General features: G+C 48.1%; 1 protein-coding gene across 6 annotated transcripts in view; it reads right to left on the bottom strand.

Moving 5' to 3' along the window:
- Nucleotides 1-24,477, bottom strand: part of DAXX (death domain associated protein) — a 343,599-nt gene that overhangs the window by 122,307 nt on the left and 196,815 nt on the right. For 3 of the 6 annotated variants that reach the window (XM_086920614.1, XM_086920611.1, XM_086920615.1), the window contains exon 6: nt 260-2,396. In XM_086920614.1, coding sequence (XP_086776740.1) covers nt 260-2,396 — 2,137 coding nt within the window. Of the gene's footprint in view, nt 1-259; nt 2,400-24,477 lie in introns of all 6 variants that reach the window. The other 3 variants (XM_086920612.1, XM_086920609.1, XM_086920613.1) reach the window with 1 other exon arrangement.

The following is a 24,477-nucleotide window of genomic DNA, read 5'->3' as shown; positions in this document are numbered from 1 at the left end:
ATGTCAGTAGGTAATGTCGAAGACATAAATTAGCAGGGTTTATCCGCTGCACTTAACTTCTATTAATTTGAAGTCAAGAAGAATAGGTCGGTGTATATAACAAATTTAAAGTTATAAATTTGGGGAACAAGAAAGGGAACGTTACACTTCTGGGTATACATTAGCAGGAAAATCACAAGCAGCCGTGAAACTGAAGCTAGCTTACTCACTGACATACCACATGATTCGTCCCTTTTTTTAAAAATGGCACAACCATTACCTGTTGTGGTAGCTGTCATCTTTCCTGGCTCTCTTCGACTGATGGTTGCTTTGAAGAAAGGATCCTTCAGGGTTTCCATTAATAGATGCAACATTGAATTTCCTGCCATTCTCCTGAGAATTCGAATCAAACTTGGACTGCAGATTCCTGACAGTGTCAGCCAAGGTGCGTTTCCTTTTTACTGGCGTAACAGAAGGGGTCTCTGATTTCAAGTTCAACTCAGTTACACAAGTAGCGTCATGTGGCTCAGGAAGCAGCAGCATTGTCTCATTCAAGCATTTGGATTCCCTGGATACATCTTTGAGCAGAAGGGGCTCAGTATGTGGGCTACATGTTTTCTCTGCAAGCACAAGCTCACCCTTTGATCTTTTCATTGAACCCCTGTGCACAGCTGAGGTATCCTTGCATGCACCAGAGGAGTGCTGCAGGTCTTCACATAGCTGAAGGTCTCTGGGTACTTTAAGATCGTCATCCGAATTATGGGATCCTAATGAGTCAATTCCCTTGCCACATTCAACTAAAGAGTTAGATGCATCTGAAGATTTAGTCCTTGAACAAAACTTTTTTTTACCCAGTACCGAGGAAACTGGCTGAAGCTTTGGTGCTGCAGAGCGAGGGGATCTAGCATGCTTCGGAGGGGCAGCCTGAGACAGGCACAATGACCAAGAAGTTTCTGGAGACGGTGTCCGAGATGCAGGGGAACATGGCGATGAAACCCTAGTAGGCCCTGTACAAACAGCTTGTGGAGAAGTGGTCCAAGAAGTAGATGATTCAGGGAGCCCTTGACAAACAGATGTAGAATCAGGAGGCCTTGGAGAAGTGCTGGGCGAACCAGGAAGCTTCGGAGTTGCACTTGAACTAGAGGGTTGTGACGAGGTCAGAGATATAGTGGACCTGGGAGATGGAGCCTGAGAAATCGATGCATCTGGAAATGGTGACAAAGGGGATGATGACGCAGAAGGCTGTGGAGGTGGCACATGAGAGCCTGAGAGCTTTAAGTGTTCTGACTCTGATTGGGGAGATGCACCCGGAGACTCTGATGTTCTCAGAGATGAATCCCGAAATTTTGACAACTTTGGCAAAGAGTGTGACTGACTTGGAGAACATGAAACAGAGGGCTCAGAGGTTGCCAAATGAATTGGTGACAGAGTTCTGGGTGAAGCATTTCGAGAGTCACATGAGTTTAATGTACAATCCTCAGACACCTGTGGAGACAGTGATGGCATCTCAGATGATATTAGAGGCAATGATGTCTCTGCTTTGGCAGACTCAGGAGGGAGCATGGATTGTAGCTCACAGGGAGCTTGTTGGAGAGCAAGCTCTTGCGGTATAATTTCAGAGGCAGTGGATTTAGGGCCTGGAGAGGATGCCCTTGATCTGTGGGTCTGTAGGGAGGTTAGCAATAGTGCCTTATGGCTCACACTCTCTGTATCACAAGAGTGCTCCAGTGAAGTGCTGTCAGACTCTGGAGAAGAAATCTGAAATGCCTCTGGCTCAGGGGAGGCATTTTGAGTCTTACCCGATGTACGGAAATCGGGCTGTGCTTTTACAGGCACAGAAGACTGAGTAAGAATGAGTGAGGGCACCATGGCTGGCATTTGTGGGCTCTCAGTTTCCAACACATACAAAGGTTCAATATTAGGAACAAACTTTTCTTGCTGCAAGACCTCTTGATATTTATCACTCTCCTCAGCCATGGGATCAGCATTGCTCTTAGGGTCAGGAAAGCTATGCCTATGCTGTTTCACTAACGCTTCCAATTCATTTACATGCTTGGGTACCTCTCCCGTTGCAACTTCAAGCTCCATTGGTTCCGCGTTCTCAGTTACATAGGATCCCAAAGCATCTATTCTCAGGCATTCAGTTTCTTTGCTATTTAACTCCGTGCTTTTGCTGTGGTTCTCCACTCCTTTGGCTATGGGAGAACCTGGTTTTGGGATCAAACTACCCTGGACCTCCCTAAAATCATTGCCATTTTTCACATTAGTATCATCATCTTCCTCCTCTTCATCTTCATCCTCATCTTCCTCCTCATCCTCGTCTTCAACTTCCTCGCCAGCAGAAGAGAACTGCGATGGCTCTGACCGGTTGTCCATTCGCTGATCACTTTCTGTGATATCTGGCACAGGTTCTTCCTCTGCTGGGAATAAAAAGAATGGAAGGTCACAAAAATTCAATGATCTACATACAAGCAGTTTGAGAGACTGTAAGGAGGTGTCGAGTATGAGGAGTTAAGTGGGGTTTAGCTTTCTGTTGTTACAGACAGAACAAGAGAGCAAGTGTCTCACACACCATTTCAGATGGGTAGAGATGTGCAAAGAAACAGCAGGTAAGGACAAGAACAGTGGCCTGGGTATTGAAGGAGTACAATCTGTAGATTTTCAAATGCTTTTTCATAAATCGTACCAAGATCTTAAATCGCTCATCATTCAAAACTACAGAATTTCCAAAAAGGCAGTAACCATTAATGTTTCTCCTCCGTCATGATTTTCATGTCTGACCGCTTAAATCATTGCTGAGAAGTTGACCTTCAACAAATCTTACATCGTATCTGAGGCCAGACGAAAATAAAGAGGACCAGGTTGAGTTCTGAAATGCCTCATTAGGCAAAGGAACCAAAAAACTCTTAGGCTATAAGAACAAATGCAATGATAAGCCAAGAAGGTACCGTATAATTGTTTGTCAGTGCAGCATAAAGGTTCTTCTTATTTGCTGACCAGCACCAACACTGCCAAAAAGGGATCCATCTCTGATCTCATAGCCTCCTGCAGGAATGGACCTCTTTTTATATAACCCCCACCCCTTCACTTTTTGGACCGACACTGCTGGTTTTTCGACTCTGTAGTGCACTGGACCCTGCTGTCATGGCCTAGCACAAGTGCTCTGACCTCCAAAGTATGTGTACAAATGGCTGTTCCCTGATTGGTTCATTAAAGCTACTTTTTCGGTTTGTAGTTTATGATACAAGAGGTACTCAGGGCGAGTATGTTAAATATCACTAGTAAACTGCAGCACTTATTTTGCAGCCACTACAGTGACAAGGTGAAAACGTGACTGTAGGCCTGCCGCTGCAGTCTAGTTGGGCAGCTTTTAAATTTGCCAACTCGACATTGCAAAATAAACCCTATTGCCAGGTCAAAACTTTCCTTTTCAATATTAAGCCCCCAACCCCACCCCCACGAGGGAAGAACTAGGTAGCTCACCAAGCAGGATACTTGGGGGTGGCTGGGGGTGCGCTCTAGTCGCCCCGGCCTCCCGCCCTCCCAGGCTATTTAGCTCGGCTTTACTACGCCCGCGCTGCCTATCTGGAGCTCTCCCTAGCGAGGGTAACTAGGGCTGCGAGCTTGTTTGTCAGAAATCACTACTTTGCTGGCAGAATACTTTTATCTAATTGTTATTAGGAGATTTTAAATTCGAACAACATTTTTATTCGGGGGGCTTCTAAATTGTATATTTGAATGTGATTAATGCTTAGGAACACTGACACCCCTCTACACGCTATTATTTCTCTTCCCTGCCTCGCCCAGCCGTTTTTTTGATCCGGTGTTTGGCGGCGGTGGGCGCCATCTTAGGGGTGGCTGGGGGTGCGCTCTAGTCGTGCCGGCCTACCACCCTCCTCACACCCTATATAATGTGCATCATGGCCAGACGGCGCAGCGGGCTGGCGCAGCGGGCGCGCGCCGAAGCCGCGCTTAAGCCAAGCCCGTCTACGCCCGTCCGCGACCGGACACGGCCCAGGGCCACATCCCCTGGTCCTGATGGCCGATTCTCGTGGAGCAGGAATGATTTAGTAAGTCTGTCCTCTACTACATGCACACTCGGCCATCATAGCATAAGAGTTGGGGAGGATGAAGGGTGCAGACACTGCCAATTTCGTTTCTGCACATTGACAACAGATTCCAGTGCCAGTTGCTTCTCTCTGTCTTGTGGTCTGCTCAATGTGAGGTCGCTTCGTCGCCACAAGCATGACATACACGATCTTCTTGCGGATAAACAACCTGATCTGCTGTTTATCACAGAAACGTGGTTGGATGCCAATTCTGACCCCGACATCATTCAGGCACTACCAGATGATTACCAGATGGTGAGACTGGATAGACCTGAAGGCAGAGGGGGAGGAATTGCGATTGGGTTCAAACAGCAACTTTCCTGTCAATTGGAACCAGTCCATCTGGCGGGAAGTGAGGCTAGTGTTTTCACCATAAAAATTGATGGGAGCACAACTGTGAAGGGCTTCTTAATCTATCGCCCACCGGGACCTATGGCTAGGTTTAAAGGCAACCTTTTAGAGTGCGTCACAGAAACAGCGATAAGGAGAGACAAGTTTCTGTTACTCGGAGACTTAAACACGCACCTAGAAGATTTGTCCGACAAAGGAGCAATGGAGTTCCGTCTACAACTTCAGACCCTACAGTTAGAGCTAAAGGGGCAGCTTCCTACACACCAACATGGACACTTGTTAGATCCAATATTCGCCAACTGGGAGGAAGTCTTGGTTGCTTCCCCGGTGCCCCTGCCCTGGACCGATCATTTCCTTGTACCATTTTCAATCTTCCTTCTTAAACATAAAGCCACGGACCCCACCCCCCTTAACTACCCCAGGCGTAAATGGGCTAGGTTCTCCCTGCCAGAGTTTAACAAGGCTCTCACCGCAGAGGGGCCCCCCGGGAGGTGACAATGCGGATACGGCAAACAAACTGCTCAATGACCGTATCACGGCTGCCCTGAATTGCACAGCCCCATTAGGCCGGTCTAAGGAGCGGGCCCGGAGACAAAGAACTGCACCTTGGCTCAACGAGGCGTTGCGCTGTGCAAAGAGGGACTGTAAACGTGCAGAAAGACAGTGGAGAGTGGCCTACGATAACCAGTTGAAAGATATCTCGTCAATAGACGGGTTTATCACAATAAGATACGGATAGAGAAAGCCGCATATTATGCTGACAAAATCCTGGGTGCAGAGAACTCAGCTAAGGAACTGTTCAGCGTATACAAATCCCTGTCCATCCCTAAAACCTCGACAGGAGGGGAAGAGTACTCGGTAGCCACCTGCAATCGTATTGCTAACTATTTTGGGGATAAAGTGTCCAAGATCTACTCTGCCTTCCATGTCCCACCCTCAGTCGCGGAAGTATCAGCAGTACCAGCAGGAGAGGAAGCTGGACAAAACCTGCTTCTCAATTTTATTACCCCCTCATCAGAAGATCTAATTAAAATATGCAGATCAGTGAAGTCAGGTTCCCCTCTCCTAAGCGTTTGGGGGACAGCCTGATGACACTCGAACCCTACATCAGGCATCTGCTGGATGTCTCCGTCCGGTCCAGCTCTGTGCCAGAGGACTGGAAACAGGCTGTGGTGCTCCCATTCCGCAAGAAGCCCAACATAAGCCCTGAGAAGCTGGACAATCTGCGTCTCATTTCCCTGCTACCTTATTTTTCCAAAGTGGCGGAAAAGTTGGCCAATATGCAGTTAATGCACTTTGTGGAGAAGACCAATCTTCTTCATCCCACCCAATTTGGGTTTCGGCCACGTCACTCCACGGAGTCAGCTCTCCTTATGGCAACCGAAACCTTCAGGCAGGGTGCAGACGAGGGTCAAACTATGGCCTTGATACTTCTGGATCTCAGCGCTGCGTTCGACACTGTGGCACACTCCATCGTGCTACAGTGTCTGAGCAAAGGAGGGGTGAGAGGCGCAGCGCTGAAATGGATCCAATCATTCCTATCTGGCCGAGGCTTTCAAGTCAGGCAGGGTGACTTCTATTCGGAGCGTGTAGCTTTGGACCAGGGGGTGCCGCAAGGCTCATCCCCGAGTCCAACTCTCTTCAATCTCTACGTTGCTCCGGTAGCCACTATAGTGGAGAGTCACGGCCTGCGCATGGTGTCTTATGCCGACGACACACAGCTGGTCATCTCCCTGTCACGTGCGCCCAGTCTCGCGGCGGACATCTTCAGATCGTGCATGCAAGATCTTACAGTCTGGATGTCCGCCAACTGCCTCAAGCTCAACGGAGGCAAGACTGAGGTGCTGGTCGTAGGGGGTGGCCAGGTGGCGTGGACGTCGGCATGGTGGCCGCCATGCTTGGGACCAACACCTACCCCCTGCCAGGAGGCGAGGAATTTGGGCATCTGGTTTGATTCCAACCTGACCTTTGGCCCCCAGATCAATCGGGTGATTGGATCCTGCTTCGGGACTCAAGAGCCTTAGGAAGGTGCTGAAATTTCTACCCATCAAAGCACGCCAAACGCAAGTGCATGCACTAGTCACATCTAAGATGGACTATGGCAACCTTCTCTATTTAGGGACCTAAGAGAAGAATCTGAGCCGCCTGCAGGTCTTGCAGAACGCTGCTGCCCGATTGGTGCACAGACTACCCAGAAGGGCTGCCTCTAAAGCGGCTCTTCAGACCCTGCACTGGCTCCCGGTAAGAAGCAGGGTGGAATTTAAAGCACTCTGCACTTGCCATCGAATCGTCAATGGTAGGGCACCCCTTCCATTGCAGGGACTGCTGACACCATACGAGCCTTCCCGTTCCCTTAGATCTTCCGGCACGGGGCGTCTGTCCATGCCCAAGGTGTCTAAAGCAAGGATGGGCGGAAGATCTTTCAGGCATCTGGCTGCGTTAAACTGGAATAAACTTCCTGCGGCGTTGCGTCTTGAGCCATCGGAACCAATATTTAGAGCCAAGTTAAAAACAATACTATTCACCCGTTAACAGGTTCTGCCCCCCTGTAGTTTCCCTGCAAGCACTCGCTCCACAGCGCGGGGACACGCCGCTGTGCGTCACCAAGCGCTTTACAAAACCCCCTATTATTATTATTATTATTATTACTTAGTACTACAAAAAAGGGCAGGTTTCTTTCGTACACCCAAACAGTGAGGATATGGCATTGCAGATTACACTGTAGAAAGGTCAGTGGTCCCATTGGGTAACAGAGTTTCACTAGCCACAGCACTTGATACTAATTTCCATGTGGAATTATCTAAGATATTACTCCAAGGTATCAAATAAACAATTTACTTACCTTCGGAAATGCCTTATCTGATAGACACTATCTAGCCACAGATTACTTACTGTAGAATTATCCCCAGGTGTCAGATTGGAACCAAATGTTTTTCGGGAGCAGAACCCTGTGAGCCGCTGGGTGGCAAGGTCTGGCTCTATGAAGCGGTGGCTGCATCGGAAGTGATGAGCACAGTGCCTATATAGGAACCCCAGTGCGTGGACATCAGTTTCTTTTTGCAACTTTCCACGAGCGGAGGCACGAAGAACATGGACCACTCCTGTGCAAAACTAAATTCATGAAATTGGAACAGCCCTCTACCTAAAAATGTATTCACAGAGTAGGGAGAAAAGGTGAAATCTGCAGCAAGATAATCTCTTTCCCAGATAAGGCGTTACGGAAGGTAACTTGTTCACCTGAAAGAGACATATAGCTGCAGATTCCTTACCCTAGAATAGATAGCCAAGTAACACCTTCCTGGAGGTTTGCAAACATGATTGAGACTACAAAGACCTGCAGTACCAAACAGGCAAATTGCCCATCCCGAAGGACCTGACTGTCGAGGCAGCAATGCTTGGTAAAAGTGTGCAACGAAGCCCACGTGGCAGTCTGACAGATGTCGAGGACCGGAACTCTGCGTATTAGCGCAGTGGTCGTAGCCTTTGCTTTGGTGGAATGAGCATGAAACCCTCTAGGTGTTGCTTCTTGGCCAATGTGTAGCAGATCCCAATGCAAAGCACAATCCCTCTGGAGATGGTCCGTTTCTGTACAGCCTTCCTTTTCTTGGCTCCGACATACCTCAAAAAAAGTTGATCATCCACCCGGAATGGTTGAGTGCGGTCAAGGTAGAACAACGCTCTTTTTGGGTCAAGCCAGTGTAGTCTCCTTTCTTCCTTAGAGGGATGAGGCGGAATGTAAAAGGTAGGCAGGGTGTTGGACTGGCCTACGTGGAATGGGTTGACTAACTTTGGCAAGAAGGGCACTTGAGTCTAAATTAAGTAAATGCCACCAGAAAGGCTGTTTTGATGGTGGGGTGGCTAAGCGGACAGGTATGAAGTGGTAAAGAGGGAGCGCACATCAGAAAAGCAAGAACCAAACTGAGGTTCCATTGCAGCATAACAAAAAGGGAGCTGGGGAAAAGTGCTTAAGACCATAAGGAACCTATTACCAATAAGAGACTGGTAAAGGGAGGCCTGATTTGACAGCCGAAGAAAAGCAGAGATAAGTAACCTTTCAACTTGCCCAACGCAGATCCCTTCTGGGTCAGGGTTAAGGATAAACAAACGAACTTGGTCAAGGAGAGCAGATAAAGGGTCAACCTGTGTATCTTTACACCATGCCACAAAGTTGCTCCAACGGCCAGCGTATATGGTCTTAGTGGAGCCACGCCGAGCTGCCAAAATAACATTACAGACTTCGGACGGAAGGTCGAAAGCGGTTAACTGTCGCCGCCTAATCTCCACACATGAAGGCAGAGCATGGACAGATTCTGGTGGAGAACCCTACCCTGCTGCTGCGAAAGGAGATCCTCCTGAAGGGGCAGCCTGATCGGAGGATCGATGGACATGCACAACAGCTTTGGATACCAGAATCTCCTCACCCAGTTCGGAGCCACAAGAATGACTTGGGCCGGTCACTCCTGATCTTCATAACCCTGGGCTCTCGGAGCCACAAGGATGACTTGGGCCCAGTTGTTTCTGATCCCTTGAGGAATCTGGGCAGGAGATCGGACCTCCACTCTTGACTAAAATCCTTAGAAACTCCACCGCATAGAACAGCTGGCATAGCACATTTTCTGTGGTGACGAAGAGATCAAACCATAAAAAACGGGTTACTTACCTGTACACTGTGGTCTTCCAGTATTGATATCTTTTAAAGATTCACATGCTTGAATCTTCCCGTCTTATGGTGGAAGTCCCACTGTAACATAAGGAATAGCAGTATTACAACATTACCAAAGACCTCCATAGAACAGAAAAACTCACTTTAGTAACTTTTCAGCCTCATTTCAGAACATCCAAACTTCAGCCAATCACAGCTGAGACCTCAGAGTTCCCTCTCCCAACAGAGCCACCATATCTCAGATTTCGAGCACAAGTGTAAAGGTATATAAACTCGGAGGTAATTGTGAAGCCTAAACGGGGAGGAGGGAGGGTTGCATGTGAATCTATAAAGGTATCAATACTGGAGAACCACAGTGTACAGGTAAATAACTTGTTTTTTCCGTCCTTTCCTGGGTGCCGAGAAAGATCATTAGCTGAGAGGATTTACAGAATGACTCCGTTCTTTTCAGATAAATCTTTAAGCATTGCCTGATGTCCAGAGAATGCAACGCCCTTTCCGCTACTGAGGATGGATTAGCAAAGAACGTTGGTATAACAATCGGCTCATTGAGGTGGTAGGTTGAAGGCACTTTCGGTCAAAAAGAAGGGTTAGTGCGCAAGTTAACCCAGTCTGGCAAAAACTGCTGATACTGTTCCTTTATGGTGAGAGCTTGGATTTCACTGATACGTCTGGCTGATGTAATGGCCAAGAGAAAGACCACTTTCCAGGAGAGGGACTTTAATTTGCATTTATGTATTGGCTCAAAGGGCGGATGCATCAGTTGAGACAGAACAGTGTTTATTTGCCACAAAACTGTAGGAGGCTTAGCAAGTGGAAAAACTCAAAAAAAAAAAAGGCCTTTCATGAATTATTTGACGAGTTGGTTAGACCACAGAAGTTTGATTTGACCACCTTCTATATCTAGAAATGCAGCAAGATGGATTCGTATGGAAGAGTGAGAAAATCCTTATTTCGCTAAGTGCAGGAGATATGGCAGCACCTGCTCCGGTGATGAAGAGAATGTAGGCAATGCTTTCGAGATACACCAAGTACAGAACCTTTTCCATTTGGTAGCGTAACATTTCAATGTAGATAAAGCTCAAGATTTCTGTAGTATCTTAGTACACTCTGCGGAAAGCCTCAAATCCCCAAATTCAGCGTCGTGAGGAGTCAAGCTGACAAATGAAGAGATGGAATTTATGGATGAACCACTTGGCCTTGGATCATGTAGAGAAGATCCTCCTTTGGAGGAAAGAGAGTAGGGGCACACTCTGATAGGCGATGCAGCTCGGTGTACCAGAACTGTCTTGCACACCCCGGAGCGATGAGAATTATCCGGCAAGGCTCTTGCTTCATTTTTTGAAGAATTCGAGGAATGAGTGGAAACTAGGAAAATGCATATGCGAACATCCCTGTCCAAGGGAACTGGAAGGTGTCTCCCCAAGAATTTTGATAAGGATATCTGCTTGCAAAAAGAGGACATTTTTTGTTGAACGTAGTGAACAGATCTAATGTTGGGTAGCCCCAGGGTTGAAACACCACCTTCAATTGTTGGTTGTTGAGTTCTTATTCGTGGCACTGTTTCGAGGCCCTGCTTAGAGAGTCGACCTTCTCGTTGTGAATCCGTGGCACATGCTCCACTCGCAAGGAGATGTGATTGATTAGGAGCTGTTCCCATATCTGCTGAGCAAGCAGGGAAAGTGCCTGAGATCTCGTTCCGCCTTGCTTTGTCGTAGCGTTGTCCGTTTCGACGAGCACTGATGCACCTTGGATCCGAGGTAGAAAGGCCTTCAGACCTAGAAAAACTATTTGAGTTCCAGAATGTTTATATGAGACTCCGCTTCCTGTTTGGACCACTTTTCATGAACTAGTAGTTCTTGAAGGTGAGCCCCCCCCCCCCCCAATCAGTCCATCAACGCATCTGAGGTCATCACCAACTGTCGTACTGAATGAATGAAAGAAAGGCCTTCTGACAGGTTGTCCATGATCATCCACCAGGCCATGGCTGCCGTCCTTGACGCAGAAATCCAAACCTTGTTGTTGAATGGGCCTCGAGACTGCACCTACTGCGCATCGAGCTGTTCCTGAAGTGGTCGCATGTGAAGTCGGCAATTGGGAATGAGCAGAATGCAAGAGGACATCATCACCAGCATGGACTTGTACTGCCTCACAGAAGCGTACCTTCTTGATGAGGAAGTTTTGTTGCATCCATAATCCACATTCTTCTTTCTTGAGTGGGAAAGGCTTTTCCTAGATCAGTGGAGAGACGTACACCCAGAAAGACCAACCATTTGGCCGGGATAATGGTCGATTTTTCCAGATTGATGCGAAGACCTAGAGACTGGAAGAGAATTTGAAAGGCTTTCATTGAAATTTCTGCCTCTTGGAAAGACGGTGCCTTTATGGGTATGGTAACACCTGGTGACGGGAACGTCTTAAGAAGGCTGCTATCAGTGCCATGCACTTCGTGAACACCCTTGGAGCTGACCTTAAACCAAAAGGGAGCACACAGAATTGATAATGGCGCCCTGCCACCTTGAATCTGATAAATGTTCAATGTTGAGGATGGATAGGGATATGAAAATAGGCATCCAGGAGATAGAGATATGTTAGAAAACCCCCTTTTTCCATTACAAGAATCTCCTGAAGTGAGAGCATCCTGAAAGATTGACTCTTTATAAACGTATTTAGCATTCTGAGGTCCATGACCGGCCTCCATTTCCCATTTTTCTTTTTGATGAGAAAGTGGGAATAAAACCCCCGGTTTCGCAGGTTGAGGGGTACTTCCTCTATATCCTGCTTGAGAAGTGAATCCATTTCCTTCAAGAGATCTGGAGGGTGACGGAGCGTAACTTTGTGTGGTGGAGCATTTAGAGGATGGTGAATGAACTCTAGCGTGTGGCCTTGTTGGGAAATGTCTAGTACCCATCTGGCTGAAGTAATGGAGTTCCATTTATGAAAGGATGCGTAGAAGTGATCGTAGTGTGGGACTATGGCAGTAGGGGCCTGATAATCTTCATTGTGTCCTATTGGAGTCTTAGGACTTTCAACCAGATGATGGCCTCTTGCGTCCTGCCAGTCTCGAATATTGATCTGAAAAGACCGGTTGTATGGCTGGTAGGTAGACTGCAGATGTGGCTGGTACTGCTGCTGAAATTGTGGACGGGGTAAGAACTGTCCCCGACCTCTAGCCCGAAAGGACTGAAAGCAGCGCTGTTGGAGATTACCTAAGGCTTTGACAGTATCTGTGTCCTTCTTGATAGATTGTAACTTCTCGTCTATGTGCTTTCCAAACAAGTACTCCCCCATCAAAGGGCATATCTAAAACTTTGCCTTGTACCTCAGGCCGAAAGGTGGTTTCTTTTAACTATCCCTGGCGATGTAGGACCGCCAATCCTGCAATTTGTCGAAATGCAGTGGATGAAACGTCTATAACTATTTCAAGGAGTTCCGAAGACACTCTTTCTCCTTCCACAAGAATATCTCTTGCCTCTTTACTTTTGTCCTCAGGTAGATATTCCAGCAGAGTAGAGATGTCTGACCAAATCGCCGGTCATATCTTCCCAAAATAGCCATAACATTAAAGGCTCTGATGGAGGTAGCCACCAAAGCAGAGAACCTCTTCCCACTATTGTCAAGGCGATGGCTCTCCTTGTCCGGTGGGGCAGTGCAGGGAGATGCTGGATTCTTGGATCTTCTCTGTGCTGCCTGCATGATGACAGAGTCTGGCCTCGGGTGACCAATGAAGCACGCAGGTGAGTCATCTGGAACCTTATATTTTTTATCCAGATTTGGACTAACCGCTGGAATGGAGGCAGGAGTTTATCAATTTTAGCTTTTCTTGCCATAGAAGAACAAGCTACTTACCTTCAGTAACGATATATCTGTAAGAAACATAGGTTAGTTATAGATTCCTTACCGTAGAATTATCCCCAGGCATCAGACTGGAGCCAGAAAGTTTTTTGTCAGCAGTACCCTGCGCGTCGAAAGGTGGCATTGACGTTGCCAGGATGACGTTGTAGTAGCTACTTATAGGCTGCTCTCGAGCACGGACGTCAGTTCTTTCTTTTTCCGCGCCAGCCAGCGCAGATCCGGAGAAAGCGGTACCTCCAGTCTCTTTTTGACCGACTTCCGTTTTGGACATGACTTTTCATGCCACAAGCGCAGGGCCATGCAAGACACTGACCACTGGTGCACAAAACTAGGGCCCTGAAAGGAAATCCTTAACCCTAGAAGTTAGTTTGCAGAATGGGGAGGATGGGTTGGGCGGTAAGGAATCTATAACTAACCTATGTTTCTTACAGATATATCGTTACTGAAGGTAAGTAACTTGTTCATCTGAAAGAAAAATTTAGTTACAGATTCCTTACCTTAGAATAGATACCCCCTGTGAGAAGTTGGCCTGATATTCAGTGTTCACTATTCTAGTGATCACTATGTATCAGTCCAAACAACCCTTATGGTGATTGGTTGTAAGTCAACCGATAGACCAGCTATCCTAGTTGCATGGACAAGAGCAGTCTTCGGGCTAAACTCTAGAGGGCGTGTTAAGCCAGCTGTTATACCATCACATATACCCCTTCAACACCAAGTGAAAGGACACCTCACAAGTGTTATGAAAATAAACAGTGTATTTATTTAGATCACAACAGCCCTGTACTCTTTATGAGGACAGGGTGCTAAGCACACAACAAAACTCTTACGAAAATACTTTAAGTTGCACAATTTACACAGATGCCCGAGGGGCACGAAAAACCATATACTATGAAAGTGGAATGCGAAATTACTAGCAGGTAAGTACTGGACTAATAGGCTTTGGAATCGCTAGGGCTACGTTACCGAACCTTCAGATTACTAGTAGGAGGCCTAGGGGACTCGGGTGCAGAGTGTGCACTCTCACGCGGGATGCGGGACAAAGTCTATGGAGGCTAGTAAAAGCAAAGTTAGTGTTCTCGGGCGAACCCGATAAGGTAGGTTGAAAACGAAAGTGGATCTGGACCCTTGGAAAGTGAGGCTATGCTGGGGCACCGAAATGCCGAAGTTACCTAGCCCAGGGGCTGCGGCTGCATAGGTCTGAAAAGACGTTGGGAATCCTCGTTGACGAACCAGGAGCCTGAAAGAAGGAGTTGCTGGCAGGCGACCAGTGAAGATTGTTCGGTGGATCCAAGCCTGGATCGAAGATGGAAGACACCTGTAAGCAGGTTACAGACCTTGTGGTGGTCACTGCGTGGAAACTTTGCTCCACACACGGGGCATTTTTTGAATGGCGTCCTTTCCCTGAGGTGTAGGCCTCACAGCGTGGATAGGCCCAACGGCCCGCATCGATGACCGGAATAGAGCTGATGGAGTCGAAACGATGTTAGTCGATATCGAAGGTAGTTAGGTGACGTTTTAATAAGCTTTTGCGCTTCGAAGTACTTGAAAAGTAGATCTCGAGCCGGAGCGGAAAAAGTTCATCCGAACTCAGTGGCGGAAAAAAAACAATCTAAGGATGGAGCCGATGCCCGTGCGCACTATCGTCCAAGGAAGGAGTCGCCTATCTCGTGACTACAAAAGACTTCTTCTAAGACGACAACAACATGCAATCATCCGAGCCCAACGCCAGGTGGCGATCTAATGCTAAGTGTAGTATCTGCAGCTCATATGCCTCGAACAGTGAGTTATCGGCTTTTGGGTAAGTACTCGACTGGCAGAGTTAAGGTTCTGGGCATAGACTCAGGAATCTCCCACGGTCAGGTAGGTACAGTTTTTACACCCTCAGCGGAACAGGGGCAGCCGGGTGCAGAGAGAGTAGGCCCAATGTTATCCTATGGAGGGTAGGGGGCCTTCAGTTGGTGGCTGCTAGCAAGCAGGCCACGCGGCTGTGGGAGCTCAGCTCCTGGTCACTTACACAGGGCAAGTGGGGAAGTAGAGTAGGGTAGTTGCTGCACTTTCAGCGGCACTCGGGCAGCTGGTTGCAGGGTGCTTTTTGGCCTTCGAGCGCACAATGTTACTCAATGTGAGACTTGGAAGTTGAACAAAGGCTGCAGGCTCGGGGATGACCACCACTTCCAGAGGTAAGTTGGGATCTTGGAGGATAGGTAGCCACCCAGGAGTTGAGCACAGGGGGCCGTGGGGCGCCGGGTGCCTTTGGACGTCGGGAAATCTTACCCTCAGCTGGTCGCGGTTGGAGGGGTCCCTTGTTGTGAGGCTGCAGGCGTCGTCAGGATCGTCGAGGAGGGTCTTTGGACACTGGATTCTGGGTCACAGTCATCGGGGGACGTCGTCAGGGTCTTTGTCCAATCAGGCACGGGCCTGGCTCGCTGGGTGCAGTGTGTGCTGGATTCGCGGTTCCTGGCTGGCACTAGGGGACGTTGCTGTTTGAACTCATGGGAGTTCCAGTCTTTAGATGAGCAAGGCAGGCATGTCCTCCGGGATTTTCGAGGTTGCTGTCCGCAGGATACGCCAGGGTTTTAGCAGGAGCAGGTTCAAGGATCAACAGGCCGGTAGGGCTGGGGCCAAGTCAGTTGGTGTTGTTCTCTTGTTAGCAGCTGCACAGCAGGTCTTCTTGTTTCTTTTTCATCTTCTGGTTTCAATATCGGGATCTAAGGAAGGAAGGAAGGTTCAGGGTGCCCCTAAATACTAAATGTAGGGGTGTTACAGGTAGGGCAAGGGCAGGGACCAATCGGTACCTGTCCTGGGGTATGCACACCCCCTATCCTGCTCCTCTCCTGTGGGAGGGGGCAGGGGCCTATCTCTGGTTGGGTAGGGCTCCCAATCCTCAAGATGGCAGGAGCCCGGAGTTGTGTTTCACGTGGAGTTGGCACACCCACTTTCCTCACTTAGGGTTTCCCGCCTGTCTTCCCGCCATATAGGGGGTCAGAACCGGTGGGGGCTAGTTGCTGAGTACAGCAATTGGCCTGGAGAAGCTCACAAAAGGTGGCATGCCTTTGAAGCTTCTCCTGCCCATCCTGGGGGAGGAGGCTTGGTACCTCGCCCGAGGATGTGCATTCTTTCAGGCCCCTGAGAGCAGCAAGCTCTCGACCCAGGGGTCCAGAAACAGGTCTGGTGGTGGCAGCCTCGGTAGCCACACAGTCAGGACACTGGGAGTTGGGTAGGTTTCAGGGGGCATCTCTAAGATGCCCTCTGTACTGCATTTGGCAGTAAATCCCACACTAGCATCAGTGTGGGTTTAATGTGCTGAGAAGTTTGATATCAAACTTGTCAGTCTTTAGTGTGGCCATTATGGTGCTGTAGAGCAGCCATTATGGTGCTGTAGAGTTCGTAATGACAACCTCCCAGCACCATACACTCTCAATGGCATCACTGCACTTACAGTGCCCAGGAATGGCCCTGGGTACTGTAGGGGCACAGGGCTCGTGCACCTGTGCCCACGCCACTGGCATAGTGCGCCCAGCTAAAGGGGCGACTGAAGTAAGCCAGGCCAAGGGGTTTGTGAGCATGGCACACAGAGATGTGTGCCATGTCGACTGTCTGTTTAGTTCTGCACCAGGACACGCAGCCTGCAAAAGGGGGGGGGGTCTGTCAGGGTACAGGGCCCCTAAGGGTGGCACAATAAGTGTGGCAGCCCTGAGGGGTCTTCTCTGGTCACAGTGCCCTGGGTTCCTTGGGTACCATTTACCAGGGGCTGACCTGTTGCTTAAGATGCCAATTGGGTTTAGGTTTCAACAGAGTTTTAGGGAAGGAACACAGGGACTGGGTACCTGGTTGGCAGGAACCCAGGGCACACTCAGTCAAAGTACATCAGCAATCCAGCAAAAAGTGGGCGGTACAAAAGGGGGTGGTGATGGACGGAGCATCTGAACCAATAAAACACTCACACCCAGTCAACAGAACTGGGTTTAATCCATCACCGTTCTTTAGCCCACTCTGCCACCCCAGTGCAGACATGGCCATATGCAAATCAGTCTGACCCTGTGCTTCATGGGAACAGTCCAGCCCGAACTGCCAAGCCATGCCTTCCCTGGACCGGAAACAAGCTTCCGAGGACCGGTTTCTGGCATTTCAGCCGTCTTTAGCCCGGCTTGCTTGAATCCAGTGGCAAAGTGAGCAAGGGACTCACGTCTGAGCATTTTGTTTCGCTTTGTTCGCCCTAAGTTGGCAGGTATGCTCAGACGTGAGTCCCTTGCTCATTTGGCCACTGGATTCAAGATAGCCTGGCTGATGAGGATTATGAATCCGAAACCGGTCCCAAGATACTTGTTTCCGGTCCAGGGAAGACATGGCTTGGCAGTTCGTGCTCGACTGTTCCCATGAGGCACAGGGTCAGACTGATTTGCATATGGCCATGTCTGAACTGGGGTGGCTGAGTGAGCTAAAAAATGGTGATGGATTAAACCCAGATCAGTTGACTGGGGGTGAGTGTTTGATTTGCTCAAACGCTCAGTCCATCATCCCCTTTTGTTCAGCAAAAAGTGGGGGCATACCATGCAAGAAAGATGGCACTTTCTCAGAAATGGGACCCAGCTTTTATGTAACTGTGCTTGTGGAGGGCACACTGTACACGCTTTGTTGGATTCAGGCGGATAGGTATGTTAACCGTCCCAACTAAAGACATGGTACCGATCAGATGTGTTCATGGGGACATCCGTGTTTATCCTCTGGTCCAACTCCCTATTTCTCTACCCGATGGGTAGGTCCTACAAGCCAAATTAGGGGTATTACCCTCTCTCCCTGAACAAATTATTCTAGGACAGGACAACCCAGCCTTTTTGACCTTGTTGAGGGACAAAGTACAAACCGTGAAACCCCAAGGCCCAGTTCGTTCATCTCTGCTCACCCAAATCCCCTGGCTCTCAGACAGAAGTTTTAGGTTCAGTCAACATCAGGATCCTACCTTCAGGCCGCATGGGGGTATGTTCGACAGACCGAAAACACACCAAACCCGAAATGTGCTTTTTTTCAGATTAAAAACTAACTTCTATACAGCGTTTGGAAGCCTGGAGATTCCACACAACTAGTAGTTCCCGAAGCTTTTAGAGAACAGGTCTTGTTTTATGCACACTCACATCTATTGGCAGGACACAGAGGGGCCCACAAAACTACACAAATGTTGCTGCAGCACTTCTACTGGCCTGGTATCTTATCACACGTCACTAAGTTTTGTCATGAGTGTGAGGTGGGCCAAAAGAAAAACCCCTATAGGCCCCCAGCTGTTCCCTTACAACCACTTCCGGTTGTCTGTCAACCATGCAAAAGGGTGGGCCTGGACCTCATAGGGCCCTTGCCCCGAACCAAGAAGGGCAATCTCTATGACTTAGTCATTGTGGAATATGCCACACGGTATACTGAGGCTTTCCCTATGCATGCCCCCACTACTCTAAACATCAGTAACAATCTACTAGAACTGTTCTCCCAAGTTGGTTTCCCCCCTGAAATCCTCACGGACCAAAGAACCCCATTTGTTTCAAAGTTAATGGCACAGATCTGCAAATCCTTGGACATATCCCACATAAAAACATCAGTTTAACACCCACAAACAGATGGCTTATGTGAGCGCTACAATGTTAACCTTGAAAAAACTATTATGTGTTTAAAGCAAGGAATGGGACATCTCCTTCTTCTGGTCTTATATGTTATCAGAAGCCAAACCAGCCTATGATGCTCCCCTTTCAAGCTCCTTTATGGCTGTGAACCCCGTAGTGTTCTAGAGATAACAAAAGTAGTGTGGGAACAAGAGAAAGACGAAGAAACAAAATCTTTTCTTGATTACACCTGAAGCCTGGGTACCAGATTGGCATCTGCAAATTCTCCTAGCTTTTGTAATCTAGAGTAAGCCCAAAGAAAGCAACAGGTTCTCTATGATAAGGGTAAGAATTGGGTCCAGGTACTTATGCCTTCTGCCCTGACAAAGGTGACATCGGAATAGCATGGCCCTTATAAAGTTGTGGACAAAGTAGGGTTAACCTCATATCGCATCCAACTCACACCCTACCGCACACAACTATACCATATTAACCTACTAAAAAAATAGTTAGTCCCACTCCCCAAAGACTTATATACTGTTGTCTCTATGCCGAACCCCCCCAACCCCGATAAAAAAAAAACCCCTATCGTATCCATGCCGCCTGGAGGGAGGCGAAGAGACAGGAGGTCGAAAACATGCTTGCCCTCCCAAAGTGAATGGACCTCACCGATTGAGTTAGTTCCAAACCAGACGGTTCGTCCGGTTTTGTATTGACTTCAGGGCGGTGAACGCAATCTCCAAGTGTGACTCCTATCTTCTCCCACAGGTAGATGAGCTGATTGAGAGGCTGGGTGAGGCTCAGTACATTACGACACTCGACCGTACGAAAGTATATTGGCAGGTGCCCCTTAAACCACAGGACCAAGAAAAGACTGCCTTTTCTACCCCCACTGGCAAATACAAGTTTACCATATTTCCATTTGGTTTACACAGAGAAACTGCCACATTCCAAAGGCCTATGAACAAGGTTTTATCGTCTCAACAGGCATATTCATACGCCTACCTTGACGACAATCATCTATAGCCCTACCTGGGAACTACATCTGCAGCACTGCTGTAAGGTCCTACAGGCCCTTCAGTCAGCCGGGTTGCACATAAATGCAAAGAAATCGAAGTCAGGCTTTCAAAAAGTCAAGTATCTCCTGGGGACCGGGCTCACAGAGCCACAAGAAGAAAAAGTTAAAGTCATTGACCAAGCCCCTTTTCCCACCACCAAGAAGGAAGTCAGGGAGTTTTTGGGGCTTCTTGGTTACTATAGACAATTCATTCCACAATACTCTGAGCTGGCCACACCCCTTATCAAGCTGTTACAAAAGGGAGTCATGACGAACGATCTAGTATATCCACCTCCTGAGGCACTTTGAGCTTTTCACCAGCTAAAGGCAGCCATCACTTCCAGTCCTGTGTTGTGATCCCCTGACTTCTCAAAGCCTTTTCTGCTCCATACAGATGCTTCTGAACACTGGGTCGGGCGATATTGTCACAGCTTTCCCCTGACGGGATTGAACACCCTATCCTGTTCATAAGTCATAAACTTTACTCACTGGAGCAGCGATATCCAATAATCGAGAAGGAATGTCTTGAGCTGAAATGGGCTATAGAGAAATTGAGGTACTATCTGGAGGGCTCCCACTTTATCCTATACACTGACCATGCCCCACTTCTATGGATGAGGGGATAAAGGGAATAACCCAAGGATTCTGCGTTTTTTTTCCCTACAGCCCTTCTCCTTTGAAGTCCTCCACCGCAAAGGCTCAGACAAAGGAAATGCGGACTTCCTTTCCTGTGTTCCGCTGTTTCCTGACTGTGAACAGACTGGGGTAGGGGTGTGTGACGAATTGCTACCCTCTTCCCCCCTATCCTCGGATAATGCCACAGAGAACTTACCCCTTAGACGTCTCCTTATCCTCTCCTCTGTTCGATTGAATGTGATGCTGAAAAACAGGAACTATCCCTTTAAGGGAAATATGCTTGGTGATTCTTTCCCGGATCACGTGACTTGGTCAGATGACCAGATCACGTACAAAGGTAAAGACGAAGTGATAATCTGGGGTTCGTATTGAGGAGCCCGATCGTGGAAGGAGTCGTGGGGACAACAGGAGAGCGTCCAGACCTCCTTCGTGCGCCCCAGACTCCAGGAACCTGCAGGAAGCGAGTCCGGCGGGGAAACAAAGTTGACTCAAGAGCACCAGGACACCGGCCCTATAGATGACCCACAGCAGGAGCCGGACTCTCTTTGGTACCACGCTGACACCAGCCACATCCCTGGAGGGGCGTGGCTCCACAAGGTACGTGGGAAGCTATCTGGGGAAGGGGGACTAGAGCCAATAAAGACCGGGCAGGTGAAGGGAGCGTAGTGTCCTGTCCCGCTCGCGCTGTGCCTTCATACTTATGCGCTGTGTCCCCAACCTTACACGCTGTATCTCCAGTCCTTAGCACTGTGTTTTAGGCACCTAGAGCACACTTGTGGCGGTATCAGGTGGAATCTTCCTTCACTCCATGTTCCTTAGTACACTACTGTATAGAACAAATCCATTCCTTACGGGACATATTTCTTTGTTTTATTTATGGGTAAGCGGCTGACCTCCTATTGAGTCTTCGCCTGACAAGCCCATGAAGAGGAGAAAGGACTAAACCACTGCAAGTACCCCCCCCTCCCCCAAACACCCCTTAGGACGGATGGGAGGAAGAAGGCAGTGCCTGCCCCATATGACTCAGAGAGAACCATTTATTTTGCCATGTTATGTTTTGAATGGACAAACCATCCTGACATCCTTTGTTTTTTAATAAATCCTGCATCAAATTACTCCAGAGTCCTCCCTTGCTTCTCCATCACGCCACAGAAGGCTAAATCAGGCTCAAATCATGTCTGTATTATTTGCCTTCCTGATTCTCATGTTCCCAAGACTTGCCTGCACGGTCAGTTTTTATCTAAACATGCTCTGAAGGACAGAGAGAGGATTTGCCTCTATGGACTAGCAAGAAAGTAAAATCTTCGTCTAGAGGCAGGTCTCCAGTGAGGCAGAGGAAGGTGAGGGCCAGATCTTCCTCCAGAAGCAAGATTCCGATCTGCCCTCCATCGACGTCTGGCTCGGCGTCGAAAATGCCTCCACCTGCGAAAGAAACCGACAGAAAGACCATCGACGGTGGGCTCGCCTTCGCGAGAACATAGGTAGTCGTCAAAGAAGACCAAACAGAGGTACGTCAGCGTCTAATCCTCCGGTGTCCTCAACCCGGCTACTATCAGAATCGAGGAGTCAATCTCAGTTGGTGCGGGATCGCCCAACGTCGAGGAATCTCTCTCCATCGTCACCTTTGGTACGCCATTCGGCATCGAGACATCATTCTCAGTCGTCGGTACGGCGTTTGATGTCGAGATGATCACCTCCGTTGACGTCAACCAGACATCAGCCAACGTCAAGGTCCAGATCTGAGACGACGTCGAGGAAGGATTCTACGTCGAAACCTCAGTTGAAGATTGAGACAGCACTCAACGTTGAGGCAAAGATCCCCTACAACGTCGAGAATACCTCTGACGTAGAGGCAAACTTCTCTGTTGGGTTCCACAAGTCGCTCAACGTCAAGAACGAGATTTGTGAAGTCGAAGGGTTTGAGACGAGAAGGATTTCTCTGTCACTCTCTCCTCGTTTGGCACAGAGTCATGGTACTCAGACGGATATTCATCATCAGGCGTCAAACCGTAAATCTCGGTCGACGGAGCACCGGTCGACATAGAGACAAAAAGAATCTGCCCGGTCGACGTCGAAACCAAGATCTCCTGCAAAGGACTCAACTGTCCTAGTGGCGCACAGCCGCTCGACTTCGAGGCATTTATCATTGACGTTGCATCGTTCCTCAAGACACCGTTCCACTTCTCAAGAATTCTCAGAGCCTTCAGTTTCAGAGGCAGGTTCACCACAAGTAATCTCGACGTCGAGAAGCTCATTTTCTCCATCTCCAGAGCGGCAGGTAAAAAAATCCCTGCAGATCACGGCTTCACCGGCACAAAGACACAAATCTCCTTCTGTTCACCTTTCTCCCAGATGGCTTCTTCCGAACCATCATAGGGCAGAAAGAATCTTCAGCACAGGTGCAGCGGCCTATGGACTATTCAAGTTCTCCATTGAGATCTCCTCTGGCACGGTTGGTGCAAGTGGTTGATCAGTCAACTACCACTCCACCCAGAGTTCACTGTAGCAGGTCACCTCCATGTAGATCTTCTCATGGTCATCATAAAAGAATAAGATCTCCTTCTTGGACATCCTCCTCAACCCACTCCTCCTAGATGGATTATTCTCCTACTCTCACGGACAGTCCTCCATCCAGAGTTTCATTTATCGATGACATCAATACTTTCCATGATGTCCTCTCAAGAGGAGCGCAGAAACTTAATATAGAGATGTCCACGCCTCAGGCATCCACATCAGTTATATTTGAAACTCTACACCAAAGGTCTGCTTCTAGACCTTTACTACCACTGGTGCCTGAACTCCTTCAAACAGTCATGGACATTTTTCTTACCCCAGAATCTATAAAGACCGCTCCTTTGAGAATTCTATAGAAATACAAACCAGCGGAGCAGGAGCCCTTATTCCCAAGGTCAGATCCTCCACCGGATTCGGAGATTATCGCAGCTGCAAAGAAAACAAATGCAGTCTCCTCTTCATCGTCAGTTCCTCTGGACAAGGAGAGTAGAGTCCAGGATTCTTGGGGCAGAATAGCATGCGGTTCTGCAGCGGCTTCTTTAAAACGGTCTAGTGCTGCTGACCTGTTTGGCTGCTATTATTGATCATTGTGGGACTCACTAGAACATTTTAAAGAAAAACTACCAAAGGAGGATCGCCAGGACTTTGCGGACATTCTACAAGAAGGGGCACCAGTGGCTAATCAAATGATCAGCACAGCAGCTGATGGGGCTCCTTTAGCTAGGCATTCATATTCGCATGTGATATGTGCAAGGAGGTCTTCCTGGTTATGTCTTACTGCTTTAAAACCGGAAGCCCAGCAACGCATCATGAATCTGCCTCTCTCTGGTCATTCTCTTTTCGGCTCCCACACCGACGAGGGGATGGCCAGAATGAAGACTGAGCTAGACACACTTCAAAATGTAGGCTTGGAGAAGAAAGAGTTCAAGCGTCGGTACAGGCCTTACAATCGCAAAGAGGGTTGTAAGAAAGTGGCTCTATATATACTGGACCAAAGTAAGGTACAATGTGTATAGAGTCTCCAGAGGTATGACAGAGGTTAAAGTTAGATATAACCTTACTCTCCAAAGTGGTAGCTTGGTCGAGCAGTAAGGCAGTATCAGAGGACAGTGTAAAGCATTGTTTGAACACCCCTTGTCAGCAAAAGGTTTCACACACTTAAGAACTGAACTCTAGGCCAATTGATTTTATATCAAAAGATATAACTGTTTCATTTTAGAACCAACAGGTATCAAAATATACTCTTCTTAATATGAGTGACTTTAGGTAATTATTTTGCAGAAAGACAATAGACTTTGTAAGTACAATAGCTACAGTGGTTGCAATAGGCAACACAATTTAACATTGAGCTCAATGGGTTTTTCTACATAAATGCAGTTGATTACTTTTCTAACCACAGGACTGGATCCTGGATTCAGTCCCGGGACCTAAGCTGTAAACAGTTAAGTAAAAGCGTATTGGTTACGGTTGTGATTTTTAAAGAATATAAATGTATTCTCAAAGTTGACACTTAGAAATGTTCAGTGAAAAACTAGCAATGTTATCCTATGGAAGGAAATTCAAGTCACAGGTAAAGTAGGTTCTCGTTACTTTTGTAATCCAATACTGGACTCCAAGGTTCAGCACTGTGACCTCTACCCAAGACAGTTAGGATTACTTTTGCGGTTCAGTACTGGGCTACAAGGTACAGTACTGGCTTCTCTCCTGATCACAGGTGAGTAC

Source organism: Lissotriton vulgaris, chromosome 5, assembly GCF_964263255.1.
Source record: "Lissotriton vulgaris chromosome 5, aLisVul1.2, whole genome shotgun sequence".
Taxonomy (NCBI): domain Eukaryota; kingdom Metazoa; phylum Chordata; class Amphibia; order Caudata; family Salamandridae; genus Lissotriton; species Lissotriton vulgaris.
The sequence above is the reverse complement of the archived record's forward strand: the minus strand, read 5'-3'. Positions and strand labels throughout refer to the sequence as shown.